General features: G+C 38.9%; 1 protein-coding gene across 1 annotated transcript in view; it reads right to left on the reverse strand.

Annotated features, from left to right (window-relative positions):
- ST18 (ST18 C2H2C-type zinc finger transcription factor) overlaps positions 1-14360 on the reverse strand; it is a 105945-nt gene that overhangs the window by 1139 nt on the left and 90446 nt on the right. The window contains exons 19-21 of the mRNA XM_040626145.1: positions 9997-10085; positions 3626-3729; positions 1364-1507 (exon numbers count right to left, since the gene is read on the reverse strand). Of these exons, the coding sequence (XP_040482079.1) occupies positions 1364-1507; positions 3626-3729; positions 9997-10085 (337 nt within the window). The remainder of the gene's footprint in view (positions 1-1363; positions 1508-3625; positions 3730-9996; positions 10086-14360) is intronic.

Raw genomic sequence — 14360 nt, forward strand, 5'->3', positions numbered from 1 at the left:
CTTCTAGAAGGTCTAAATTCTAGAGCTATGAAGGAGGTTATCATTATTGCTGTTATTTAGAAGGTAGTCTTGCTAAATCTGAAGATTATCTTGCTGTGCTCAGCAAAATACTGATCTGAATTATGAGTATTGTCTAATCATGGTTTTCTGTTCCCTTTCAGTTTCTGCCCTTGCTGTGTCGTGCTTTTCTTGGGGAGTTTGTAACTGGACCAGGACCCAGGCAGCAGAGTGGATAAAGGTCACACAAAAAGCCAGGCTCATCTGGCTTTGGAGCCTTGATCAAATTACATGAACTCTGAGCTTAAATTTCCTCAACTACAGGATGGGAAGGCCAAAGCTCAGTCTTTGGTGTCTGTGTGAACATCTAATGTAATTGGTCCTAAAAATCACCACTAGGATGCCTTGCATATAGCTCTACAAGGTACAAGTTCTCTTGTATGGTAACAATTATTTTTATGGCATTTGTGAAGGAAAACATGGTAACAAATACAAATTTCAAGTATGAATTAGGCAATGTTCATAAATAGTATTATAATAATGTCCAATAATTTCCATTAATACTGGCCATAAAGTAATAATTTATTTTCCTTTGTGTTCTTTATTATTACATTATTGATTTTTTTTTATTGTCAAGAGACACGTTTGGAATTGGGTAAAATGAGAACTCCATGCTTCAAAGTTGAGAAAATTGAGGGATTTAGTACTTTCAGGTAAACCAATCATATTTTTTCATTAAATTGCTGCTTCTTAAAATCATTCTATATGTAAAATTTGCAGCTTTAAAAAACTTGTTCTAAGCATTAAGGAAATTAAAAGCATTCAACAATGTAGCGTCTCTTCCAAATGTTTGTAATATTTATGAAAATGTGACAGGAACTAATTATCTATGAATTTTAAATAGTTGCCAAAACTCAAATATATGTTTAGATTTTGAAAATAATGATGACTTGCTCACTTTTTTATTCCGTATGAGAACTTAAGTATGTTCTTCTTGCTTAACGTCAAATTAAAAAATATATTTTTTTACAGCTCTTGAGTTGGGTGGATGGCACAAATGGCAGTAAACCTTCTAAGCTTTCTATTTGGAAATAAACTTTTAGTGAGGAAGCTTTGGCCACTAACCTTCATGTTACATTATAAAGCAAGTTTTAAATAAACCCTCACCTTTAAATGATTCCTGCAATATCAAAAACCCTGGTCTTCATGTAATTTAATGTATATCTGTCATGGCCCCTGCGAGGGAGGTTGTTGCCTGTCAGACACGATGGAGTGTGGCCCGCACCTGTGTGGTTGCTGACGGGCAGCCCTCGTGGTGACTGTGCGCTGGCACTGCAATGGAACAGTCAAGGTGCCTTGGACTTACCATCTGTGGGAGCTGAATGTCGGCGAGGCTTGAGATAAGAGCTTGGCTCAGGCCCGCCAGCTCCTTCAGCAGGCTCTCATTGTTCTGTTCTATGAGCTTGTTCTCCTCCTCTATTGTCTTTAGGTTGCTCTCCATAGATGTGATCTGAAATGGAAATAACTTGGGAATGTGAGCAGCTGGATTCTGAAGGAAAGGCATCCGCCGACCCTGACTGCCAAGGAGAGAGTACTCTGCAACTTCTCCTCATAAAACTGCAACCCATCATATTGCTTTAAGTTGGAATCACATTCCCAAGTTTACATCTTTAGCCCAGACTTCTCCCATGAGTTGCAAATTCCACATCTCCACATGGCTACATGGTGGCTATCTCAAGCTCAGCGTGTTCAAGAGTGAGGCTTTGCTACTCTTCCCCAAACTCGCTCCACACATAGTTCTCACCTTCCCAATTGAACATCGCTCAGGCCTTCGAGGTATCTCTGAAGGCTCTCTTTCTCTCATACTGTAAATCCACTGGGCTCCTCCTTCACAATATCCAAGATGGAGACTGTCCTCACCTGCACTGACGGCCCCTGGGCCCAGACACCCGAGTGACTGTGACTGCCTTCTCATGGGAGACCCTGCACCTGGCTTGGCCCCATGCAATCTCTTCTTGGTCTGTCTTCAACACAGCTACCAATGCAAGTCTCTTAAATATATATAGGTCAAATATGATTGGGTTAACCATTGGCTCAAAACCCCACAATGGTTCTGCACTCATTCAGAGTAAAAACAGCCTGGGGTGCTCCATGTGTTACCTCTGGGGTTCATCTCCTGTGATTCCTCCCTCGCTCGCTTGCCTGCAGCTGCGCTCACTCTGCTTTTTCTGAGAACTCTGAGCCTTCTCGAGATTTAGGGGTTTTGCACTTGTGGTTTTCACTGTTTAAACCCTCTGATCCCATACCTGTTTGACTACCTCCCTCAGCTTCTTAAGTATCTGCCCATATATGTCCTTCTTCCTGAGGCCAAGCCAGCTGTCCTATTTTATACTGAAATCTGGCCGCTTCTCCCTGGGCCTTTGTCCCATCCAGTGTAATTTGTCACTTATGATTCTTGTTTTGTTATTTTCTGTCTCCCCCTTCTAGACTTTAAGATCCTCGAGTGTAGAGGCTCTTGCTGTCTTCACTAATGGTTCTCAAGAGGAGTCCCATGATTCATAAACCAATCCATCAAGCTCTTTTGTAGACCTGGTTGCTAATTCTGAAAGATTATGACACTGGGCACAGAGGGTAAGGAAACCAAACCTGTGTTTCAGATGGACTGAAACCTTCTGTCTTAAGCTGCTGTGAGTGAGGACTTATGAGCTCAGTAACCTGAGACCCAAAAACCCTGCATTTCAGAAGAGGATGGAAGGGGGAGGTGTGCCTGGGTGTTAAATATCTGCCCTCGGCTCAGGTCGTGATCCCAGGGTCCTGGGATCAAATCCCACATCAGGTTCCCTGCTCAGCAGGGAGCCTGCTTCTCCCTCTCTCTCTGCTTGCTGCTCCCCCTGCTTGTGCTCTCTCTCTGTGCCAAATAAATAAATACAACCTTTACAAAAAAAAAAGAAGGGGGAAAGAAACTTCTGCCCAGGCTTTGCCTCATTATTCTTTTCCTTCCGATTTGTTGCAATATAGTCATTATTAGTGTTTTAAAAAACAAAACAAAACAAAACTCCTGGACTGAAATTTTAATTTCCACTTAGATACATTTAGTCGGGATGGGGCAGACGTTACATGGGGGAATACAGAATTAAGAAACTGCGTGGATTTTTCAGTAAAGAATCTATCCAGAAAAATCTCCAAAAAGACCTGTTTCTAACAAATACACATTCAGAGATGTTCTAGAAAAATTAAGTGTGAAAAGTTGCTCTGTTTATTTGAATTTTGGATAAAACTAACTACTCTTATATCTTCTTATGACAATCTTTCTAAGGCACCATGCACTCTGCAGGACTCTAGTTACAGGATGATTGGCTTTATTTGCTTCTAAAGCCTTTAATGCGCCCAAGGCAAAAACATGAGTAGCTTTGCCTACAGGTACCCAGTCAGTGATGGCCCAGGGTGATCTGCTTACCCAAGCATTACAGAAATGGTGTCGTCGAGACATGCTCAGTGTATTCATTGTAAGATATCAGTTTATTTTTTTAACACCACGTTTAACAGTTTAATGTTTTGCCTCTGCTAATGACTGCGATCACGTTAAAGATAACTGATAGCTTTTCTGTTGTGTTATTGTTGTGTTTACCTGAGTCTGAAGTTTCATCATATCTGCTTCAATTTTAAGGTTGGATTCATTCAGTTCCTTTATTTCTTCATCCAAATGCCTAATTTCTTCATCACTCTCTAAACCTACAAAAAGTCAGACTATCTGAGTTCAAACAAAATATGAGACAGTGACAATATGAGTGATTTTATGTTTAAATTTGTGGTTTGCTAAGTGAAAATTAGACTTTAATTTGAAATGTTGAATTTTTACCCAAATCCATATCCAAGATTCTAAAAAAGTGGGTTAAAGAGTTCCTTTGTAAGAAAAGGGAGTAGAAAAGTAATACCATTTAATGTAGCACTGTTATGTTCCAGGTGTGCTGCTAGACATGTCTGCAGATAATTTCTCATTTGAACTTCACTGCATGCTCTGGGGCATGTTCCATTATACCCTTTTCACATATGAAGACACTGAATCCTACAGACACTAAGTGAGGCCACACAGACCACCGACAGAGGCTGTATAACCCGTCTGCGTCCAGAGCAACAGGCAGATCTAGGAATGAATTCCAGAGCCTGTGCATCTTCTCGTACACAGTGTTGTAAGAACAGTTACGACACGAATTATGCTGTTTAGCTGTCTATTTACTACCTGTGTGGACCTTACGAATCATCACTGGAGGCAGAGCTGGGGTGTTGGCAGGGGGCTTAGAGTCCAGGGACACAGAATTTGGGTTCCCTATGTGGAGCTGGAGAAGGAGCAATGCAATCTAGGAGAAGGAACATGGGCTTTGGATTTCGAACGCTGGCCTTGACTCTTGTTCTTGAACTTGTCCTACACTTAATTTCTTTGTGCCCCAGTCTCCTCTTCAATAAAATAGGCATAAAATCTATTTTGTGAGAATTAATGCAATAAATTACAAAGTACTGAATATATAATAGTTTCTCATTGAATGGGAGTTATTTCCCATCACTATTTTATGGAAGGAATAAAATTTTTTAAAAAAATTTTAAGTATTTTTTAAAGTTGGGAACAGTAGCTCATATTAAAGAAGACAGAAGCAGGATGTGAGGTGAGTTTAACAGCACTGAATAATGAATCTGAACCAAAGAGATGACGACAATTAGGAGGGATAAATGTAAATTTCTGCATTTGGATTTAATACGATTGAATTCATGAGAGTAAGGATGAGAGAATTGACAATTTGTTTGAAAGAGTTCTAGCCTCTTACGCTGCCCTGGGGTTACTACTCTGGAAAACAGTTCATTGTCCCCTGAACGTGAACTTCACATGCTCTGTGACCCAGCAATTCCATCCCTAGGTACATACCTGAGACAAACAGGTGAGGGTGCAAAGAGGAGGCACGCACAAGATGAACACAACACATTCACAAAAGCCCAGCCTGGAAACACACCACTTGCCCACCAAAACAACATGAATGACTCTTACCAGTAACGTGTTAAGAAAAATGTAAGCCCTGACTGTTTACATAAAGCTTGATAAAACGGGTGGCTATTTTGTGACTATTTACTGCTTTATTATAAGTAACTAACTGCCTAAATAAAAGTGGGCTATGCATGCACCAGTGAAGAAAGTATGTCACGAGACTGATCTAATATGGGGCTCTGAGATTCAATAAAGAAGAAAAGCAAACCAACAACTAAGATCCAGATATTTTAGTACCTAGATCAATTTGAATATGACTCAACAGTGTGACACAGCTCCTAAGAAAACAATAAACAATTACCCAGGACAACACTAATGGTTGTATAATAACCAGGACACAGGGTTTATTCTGAACTGGCTGGTTGTATCTGGGGAATTGCGTTGCATTCTGAGCACCAAGTTTTACTAGTTGTTATCCTAGAACAGGATCTTTTCTCAGATGAGTGGGATTGAAATACTTGTTTTTGACAACACCAGGGAGCACAGATTACCAATTAAACAGGTATTTTGGGTGCTGTCAGCACTTGCAATTTTTCTTGTTTGAGCAAATGAAAACTTCTATTGCTATATTTCTTTGCCAAATTGTTTTTCCTTTTTGTCTCTTTGCAATAAAATTCCACTTCAGAAGATGGCAGTTTCTTACATAATATCTGCTGAGGCAGACAATAAGCAAGGAAGCATGGATAAAATAAGAAGAGCTATGAAGGAAACAGGAAGGGTGTTTTGAGAACTCTCACTGGGGAAGCCTCTTTTAATGTGAGACTTTAGTGATACAGTAAAAAGGCAGGTACATGAAAAGCTTGGGATTGGGTTGGGATGAGCATCCCAGGGGAGGGAATAGAAAGCACAGAGGCCCGGGGTGGGAAGGGAATTGGAATTCTAATCTCGGGACTATAAGAAGGCCCTCGTGAGTGAGGAAACAGGTAATGGGGCACCTCACAAAGAGCTTGGGGTTTTTCTCCGTGCAATGGGAGCCAGTGAAGAATTTTAAGCAGGGGAGTTGATGTAATCTGCTTGTCTTTTCAAAAGCATAACTCAGTTCTGAGTAGAGAATGGGAAGAAAGAGAGACACAGCAGAAACCAGAAGACCAATTAGGAGATTATCACCTGGGTCCCAGCTCATCTGATGGTCCTTTGCCCCGTGGCAGTGGAAGTAAGTGTAATAGAAGTGGACTCAACATAAAACTTGTAGGTGGGATTTGCAGCGCTTGTGATGAAAGGAAGGAAGGGGATGAGAGAAGGGAGGAATCAAGGAAGACGATCTGTTTCTGCTCAAGCAGCTGGGCAACTAGTGGTATTCCAGGGATGTGGGAGCCTAGGTGAGCAGAAGCTTCCAGCAGGAAAATCAAGAGTTTAATTTTGGCTGTTAAGTCATGGATGCTTGTGAGAAGACTGAAAGCCCGGGTTCTTGGTACTGAGATCTAGTTAGGATTACATTCCCTTGGCAACCAGTGTTAGTGAGGACACTCAAGCCTCTTGATCAAGACGGGGCCATTTGGAAGATGCCTAAGAATAAAAGGTACCTAGAAGCCTATGGGGGAAGGCCTGATCATGAAATGAGAACTCAGAAACATTGTGATGGGATCTAAGACATTATAGGCACTCCATAAACTCTCAGGCAATTAATGAATAAGTGAACTGTTTTCATTATGATTTCTGGGATTTGGGGAGATATTTTATTTTATTTTGGGGGACATTACAAAGAGCCAATCTCTTTGTAATGTCTTTCCATGAATACATAACCTTATCTATTTCTATTGATCTATTTATCTGTCAACCTCCTCTCCGTACACAGTCTTTAAGAGCCTCTGTCACTGAGTGGAACTGAGAGGATGCCACAGATTTTGAGTTTCACACTGCACTTGCAAAAATGAACTCATTTGATTCTTTTAAGGATCCCAAGAGGCAGATACACTTCTTACCTCATTTTATGGATGGGAAAACCAAGGCATGAAGAGGTTAAGTAGTAAGCAGTAGAGCTGGGATTTAAAACACAAGCTCTCTGGTTCCAGAATATGCTCTCTTAACCATTATAATGCTACCTTTACTTATGGATATTTAATCTGCTTTGAAATTACCATTTAATGTTTGCATTGATGTTCCTTGACAGATACATGCACAATAGAATAGAAAGTAGAAGTGGAGTGCTGGGTTAGACTAGCCATGTATTGTTGACCAAGGAAACCATATAAACTTTCCACTAAATGTTTTAGTGGAACTATCTCAGCGACCCTTTTTTTTTCCCTTTTTTTATAAATTACCTGTTTAAAAGCAAAAGAATATGCTTTCTTTACTTGGTACAAATCTATGCCTAATATACATAATTAGGGATTACATAATTTATAATGATACTTAATATTCTGTATAAATTTATAAGGGTTGTAAATACTTGTATATAGCAGATATGCTCAACGTATAAGGAGCTTTAAGTAGTTAGATAGAGTTCTATCCAGAAAAGAATAATGTATCACAATATTTAAAGCATGATACTTTGCCACATGGAAAGAACTAGAAGGGTCTACTAAATACAAGAACATATATATAGGTCAACCATTCTAACTTTTATTTGTCTCACAAAGAACAGAAAAACAAGTATTCATTCATGTACAGATGTTCTAATTTTATTATCAAGGACCAATAATGGTCTTTAAAAAATTAGCATGGCAATTTAATTATGGCAAGGAGGGGGAAATAAGGATTAATTCTTCTAAAATAAACGTAAACATTTTTGGTGTCGACCTTCCATGTTTTAACTGGTTTGTAGGTAAAATTCTCCTAACATGTTATATAAACCAACCAATTGCCTGAATGATTTGTACCTATTTTAACTTAATATAGCACACCAAGAAGTTTAAAGTCATATGCACGTTATAGTTTATTGCAATTTGATTTCTTTTTAGGATCTGGGGAATGTTGGATTACACCTGCTTTATAAGTCTTCCAGGGAACCATGTCTGTGTCCAAGCTTTAAGGTAGGGGATTATGGGGATAGCACGCCATTAGAGAAAACCTCAAATGGCTTTAGGTCCTCCCTGACCCTCCACTGACCACTGACTTGAACTCGGATGAAGGATTTTTCTTCACATACAAGTCATTGTAGGTTCTCAGGCTTCAGATGAGCACCAGCCTCTAGCTCTTAGATTATGAAAATACGTAATTTTCCAGCTTCCTGGCCCAGTTAGAGTAAATGCACATCAGATACTTGTCAATGTGTTCCAGCCACCTTGCTGTTGCTCCATGTCCTTTGAAAGCTCAGCTGAAGATGCTCGATTTATAAAGCACCCTTTGAAAGATGTGTGTGCAGTCCAGCTGCTCCCAGGTTACTATAACCATCCCCTGGGGCGTTTGAACAGCCCAGCAGAGCTGTGTGCGCCCGGCCCACATGTCACTGGCACTCTGCAAAGTTTCACTGTAACTTGCTGTAGTGCCAAAAGCTTACTGTCTTGTTCTTGTCTTTATTGGAACAGCTTGTGATTTCTATTATATTTACTGTTAAAGGTGTTGCTGGTGTTCTTATAATGAAGACTCATCGGAAATATTTTCTTCATGCCCTCACTTTCAGAGAAAGTTTTGCTTTGAATTTACTCACTGACGGTGTGGTTTTCATAGTGATTACATTCTCCTTTTGCTCTGGCCTCTAAAAAGCTGAAAGTCAAATCTGAGATCCCTTTTTACCCACTGTGAAATGGCTTGCTTCGCACATTCCTACTATTATCCTCAGGCTTGTCCCATCTTGCTTTCTTATCTTTGATCTCCTTTTGTCTCATTTTTTTTGAATTAACTTCTAAGTAGCTTTTTCTAAATGTAGCATTGCACTCCCCAACATTTAACTACTGCTTGAAAGAAGGTGACAAATAAATAAATAAATAAATATTAAATTGTGCCGGTTTCACAGAAAATGTGCTAAGAGGCAGTTGAGAAGTGGGGAGTATTTCCAAGAACATGAAAACATCTGGAGAAAGCACTTTTACTGAGCACCTAAGTGTTGGAAAGAATGTCTAGCACAGTCCCTAACCTCCAGTGCCTTTCCTCCTCCACAGGCAAACTGACCCCCTTCACCTCTTAGTGGTGGCTCCATGAGGGAGAGTGGGCCCCTAAGCGACCACTTTAGATAATGCATCTGACAGCAGATGAAAGCCTCTAAAGGGAAATATTAGGAAGCTCAAAAGTGCTTCCCTCTCTTAGATACTGCATATCTTCTTTTGAAAAAATCATAGGCAAATTAAAAAGATTGGGCAATGCTTTCAAAGAAATAAAGTAAAAACGGTTACTCCATTCCAATTATGTGCCAAAGACACCATCACATCAATCTCCAAAGTAAAACAATGCTTTGCCCTTGTTTCTAGACTTTAGAATGATGATCTAAGGGAACAACACGTGCCTGAGATGATATTGATGGGAAATCTTAGGAAAAGCACTTAAGAACCAAAGGAAAATTGGAGGATCCAAAGATAGAGCTCAGAAACTGCATCTATTAACTTCTATAAGGCACTGACACTAGGGAAATACAGATATAAATTTAAATCATCCGGATTCATCATAAAAATATTTTGAGGATGGAACAAAATTTAAGGATTCAAAGACAGATGCCAAAAACTGTATTTCTTGAAATTTAAATGAAGGCTTACACCAGGAACACACACACACACACACACACACACTCCTGTTCACGCGAAAGCTGTCATTCTGAGGACTGAAGGACAAAATTTCAGCCGGTGTGTCTTAATCCTTCGAATAGCAATGCTTGATTTTCTGTGTTAGAGATACTTATGACAAAGGAAAGGAAAAAACCCAAGAAATTATTTTTAGATGAAGTTATGGTTTTAGTTCAAACTCAAGGAAAGCATCTTTCTTGTGTATTAAAACTGCACTTCCCTTATAGAGAATAATTTGGCATGTGGACGCTTTGGGGAGCTACAGCTGAGGCCTTGGTGGGGATGGCAGCCTCTAGCTCTATGTCTTACCACCAGTTGCTTTGAGCTTGATGGTCATTAGTTCTTCTGAGACCTTGCCCTTTTTGATGGCTTGTGCATTTAGAGGACATCCAGACAAGCTGTGAGAATAGAAATTATACCAATGTGTGAAATACATATTACTTCTTTTTTTAACACGTTACTTCTTACAAAAATGAAAGTTTTGTATTCACCACTTACTAAGTCTTTGTCTGCCTACTAATTACGTTACAATCTACAGTCTCTTTGTAGAAATAACACCTAATATCTATGAACACGAAAGCAGATAATATAATTATGTTTTGTGTTTTTGCTCTTTAAATCAAAATTCAAATAGCTATTGCTGATATTATCTTTTAATTAATTTTGTTAAAATGTTACTATTCTGCATTTATATAAGTGCCTTTTTTGTTAGGAGTGGTTACTTTATTTTCTGTAAATGCAAAATGGTAATATATATTATGAATAAGAATTGTTCCAAATTAGTCAAAATTCCATGAATAATAAAGCAGAATCTAGTTCCTCCTGTTTTTTACATACTGTACTGTGGTCTTTACAGAATGACTCAAATTAATACAAACCCAAAATAATATGAGCCCAAATAATACAAGCCCAAAATAATAAAAATAAACAGGTATATTGCATACCTTTTGGGACATGGGAACATTTCTAATTGATTCTTTAACTTTTAAAACATTATTTTTCATTTAAAAAATCTCTACCCTGAAAGGAGAATGAAAAGAACCATCATACGTATATTCAGATGCGCTCCCTGCAGGCTGTGTATTGTTCCGCAGTGGGGTTACACCTTGTCCTTAATCACTGTATTCTTCAGCTGCACTTCCTTTTGTTAATGTCATCTATTTTATTTAAATTGCACCCAAATGACAGTGACAACATTGAACAAAACTTGTTTGCTGTAGTACATGACGGGATGATTGTGTTGTTCTAAGCAACCATTCATTCTTTTGCCATTTTGTTGTATTTTTGGAGATACAATTTTTAAATAACATTAAAAATTGTCACCATCAGCCACTTAGAATATTTTTCCCCACAGAAATTTAGTTGCAATTCATGTACAAAATAATCATTTTCAATTCAAACATTAGACACTTGGCAAAGTGAAAAGAAATGCTTCTAAAGCATGGCTATTAATAAATGTTTACTATATGAATGTGGGTTTTTTAAAGATTTATTTATTTATTTATTTCAGTGGGGGGAGCAGAGGCAGAGGGAGAGAGAGAATCCCAAGCTGACTCCCCGCTGAGTGTGGAGCCAGATGTGGGGCCTGAGATCATGACCTGAGCTGAAACCAAGTCGGTTGCTTAACCAACTGTGCTACCCAGGTACTCTGTGAATGTATTTTTAAGTGAATTCAAAGTTATTCTACATGAAGATTATATGAAATCTAAAAATAACAGATATGTAATACCACATAGAAAAAGAAGGCTATGTGATTTGCCAAAATTTGATAAATTATGAAATATTTAACATAGGAAAAGAAAATAATGAAAAAGCACAAACAGAAGATGAACCAGATTTTTCTATTTTGTAAGCTTCTCACTGTGAAGTGTGGCCTATATAAGCTTCATTATCTGTTTTCTTTTTCTGAAAAGTTTGCACAAGTCTGTCTTATTCTATGTCATGTATTGTGTTCTCAGAAAACGGTCATGAACAGGATTAATATTTAGTTGGTAAGGTGGGTTTTAAAAGTGACCTGTAGTGGGGTGCCTGAGTAGCTCCGTTGGTTAAGTGTCCAACTCTTGATTTTGGTTCAGGTCATGATCTCAGGGTTGTGGAATCAAGCCCCGCATGGGCTCCACAGTGAATAAGGAGCCTCCTTGGGATTCTTTCTCTCCCTCTCCTACTCCCCCTTCTCCCCCACCCTCCCTGTCTCCCCACACTCACTTTCTCTCAAATAAAGCAAAAAAAATCTTAAAAAAAAATGACCTGTGGTAAGTCCACCTGTCATGTAATGGTAATGGCTATTAATAGCTCAGGAGAACTTCCCTGACTATCCTCTGAACAATCTGCTTTGTTCCAACAACAAGGCAATAAATGTCCAGTTGCAACACAGTGGTAAGGAGAGTTAAGAAAGTGTGCACAGCTGTGTGACTTAGAACCTAAGGGTATAGTTAAGTTATGAAAGTGAGGGTATGGTTTCACAATTTCACTCGATGGTTTGCATCTTCCAATGTAGTTACATCTTCCAGGGTATAAAACAAATCTTAAATCTAAAAAAATTGGGATGTTAAAATATTATAAAAAGTCATTTTTCCTTTTGAGGATGGCCACATCCTCCATGGGGCTTTAATCTGCTGTTTAAGAAAAGGTGGAGGTTGGCTGGGGTGTCACTGTCAAAGTCTGGGGTCCATATTGCAAAGGCAGGAAAAATGGCTTTTATGGTTTTGATGACTCTGCAATTTTATCACATATCATGGCAATTTTAAACCATATCTTCATCTGCCTTGTTAAAGTGAAATAGCAGATGATACAATTTACATGGACATTACTATTTATATTAAAAAACCTCAAAAAAAAAATCCCTCAAAAATGACAGTTACGGCACAGCACTAAATGAGGTCAATTTGTCATAGAAGTTCTAGTCCCAAGCTACAAACATCCATCTTTTGTGAGTGTGTGTGTCTGTGTGTGAGAGTCTGTGTAAGTCTGTGTGTTTGTATGCTTTAATATAAAAACATTTGTCTTCTCAGACTGCTATTTTTTCAAAGTAGAAGTTTGTCATGCAAGACTTAAAACACGGTTTTAAAATAATTAGTCTGTAAATATTATGCTGAGGTAAATGCATGGATTGAATTGTTCTCAACCATCCACTAAGGTAAGTTTTGTAATTATTCCCGTTTTGCTGCATGTTAGAGTGAGAAACATTACAAAGTTGACATAGAGAATGGCTGGGGAGAGACTGTGAGTCTGGCACACAGATCCACTGAACACCAAGGATGTGGATGATATGGTGCTCACGATAGGGGCTCTGCTGTCCCAGCGCTGTGTGCAAGGGCAATTCCTGAACTTCCCTGTGCTTGTCCTCTTCTGTCAATGGAGGATAATCGTACTACCTCTGGAGCTCACGGGGTTTTGTAAAGGATTAAAGGAATAAACCACCTAAGGTACTTAGAACAGTGCTCTCTACTGGAACAGAGCATGCCCTGAATAGATGTTAGCTATTGTCAGGGCTGGGAAAGAGTACTGAACAACCCCGGGGATCTGAGGGGCAAAATACACAATATATAAAAGTGTATCATAGGTTAAATTGTGCTGTATCAGCATAAGTCATTCCTACTTTAATGAGTTATTGATAAATTATTGCATATATACACATATGTTAATGTAATTTTTATGAAAGGGAAAGGAAATAGTCTGGGTCAGACACCATTATGTGCCAGGCTATAAGGTAAGCATTTTATTACATTATTTCATTATATTCTATATATAGTAAAGAGAAGCATTCCACCTTAAAGAGAGTACCTCAAAGTAAATTCAGTCTCTTAAATCTTTCAAGTAGCAAGACAACTCTCTAGTGACGAACAGTGAAATCTGATTTATTCACTTGTTTTAACACATAATTATTTCCTTTCTCCTAGAGAATAATATCTTGGTGTTAGGGTTGAAGCCTAATTTTTGAACTCATAATTTTCTTTTTTATATTATGAAATAGGTAATATGTACATAGATACACACAGTGTGTATTTGCAGTTTAACCGATACTCTCAAGGTGAATACCTTCTACCTTCAAACAGGAACATGTTTGAAGCTCCCGCGCCCTCAACATTCGCCTCTCCTGTCCCCAAACATAACCATTGTCTTGAATTGTAGGTTAACGATTCCCTAGCTTTTTAAATGCGATATTGCTACTTGTTTTTAACTTTCTGGAAACAGAATCATGCCACACCTACTCTTCAGCAATTTTTTCTGCTCAGCACTGTGTTCTAAAATTCGCCCAGGACACCTCTTCATTGTCACCACTGTGTGGCAGCCCTCCTCGCCCATGGAGATACCACTGTTTACTTGCGCGCGTGACTTAGTGGGCACGTGGGCTGTTCCCAGTTTGAGAGCAATGCTAGCACAGACGTTCTCAGACATGTGTCTGGGCTCCAGTGTGCAGGAGACCCTCGGAGGCATCAGCTTGGTGTCTGGGTAGCAGGGCATGTTCCTTTGCTCTTTTTTAACTGGACTCCTTAAAGGCACTTTGCTTCCTGAAGTGGCTCTATCAATTTACTCTTCCACTGTTGGTGAGAGCCCCTATTGCTCCCTATCCTCACCAAGCCTTAGTGTCATCATTTAAAACTTCATGATTTTTAAAGATAATTCTGTTGTTGCTGACTGAGGGATGTGCTCATCATAGTACAGCATTAACA

The sequence above is a fragment of the Ursus maritimus genome, unplaced genomic scaffold (genome assembly GCF_017311325.1).
Source record: "Ursus maritimus isolate PB19 unplaced genomic scaffold, ASM1731132v1 scaffold_9, whole genome shotgun sequence".
Taxonomy (NCBI): domain Eukaryota; kingdom Metazoa; phylum Chordata; class Mammalia; order Carnivora; family Ursidae; genus Ursus; species Ursus maritimus.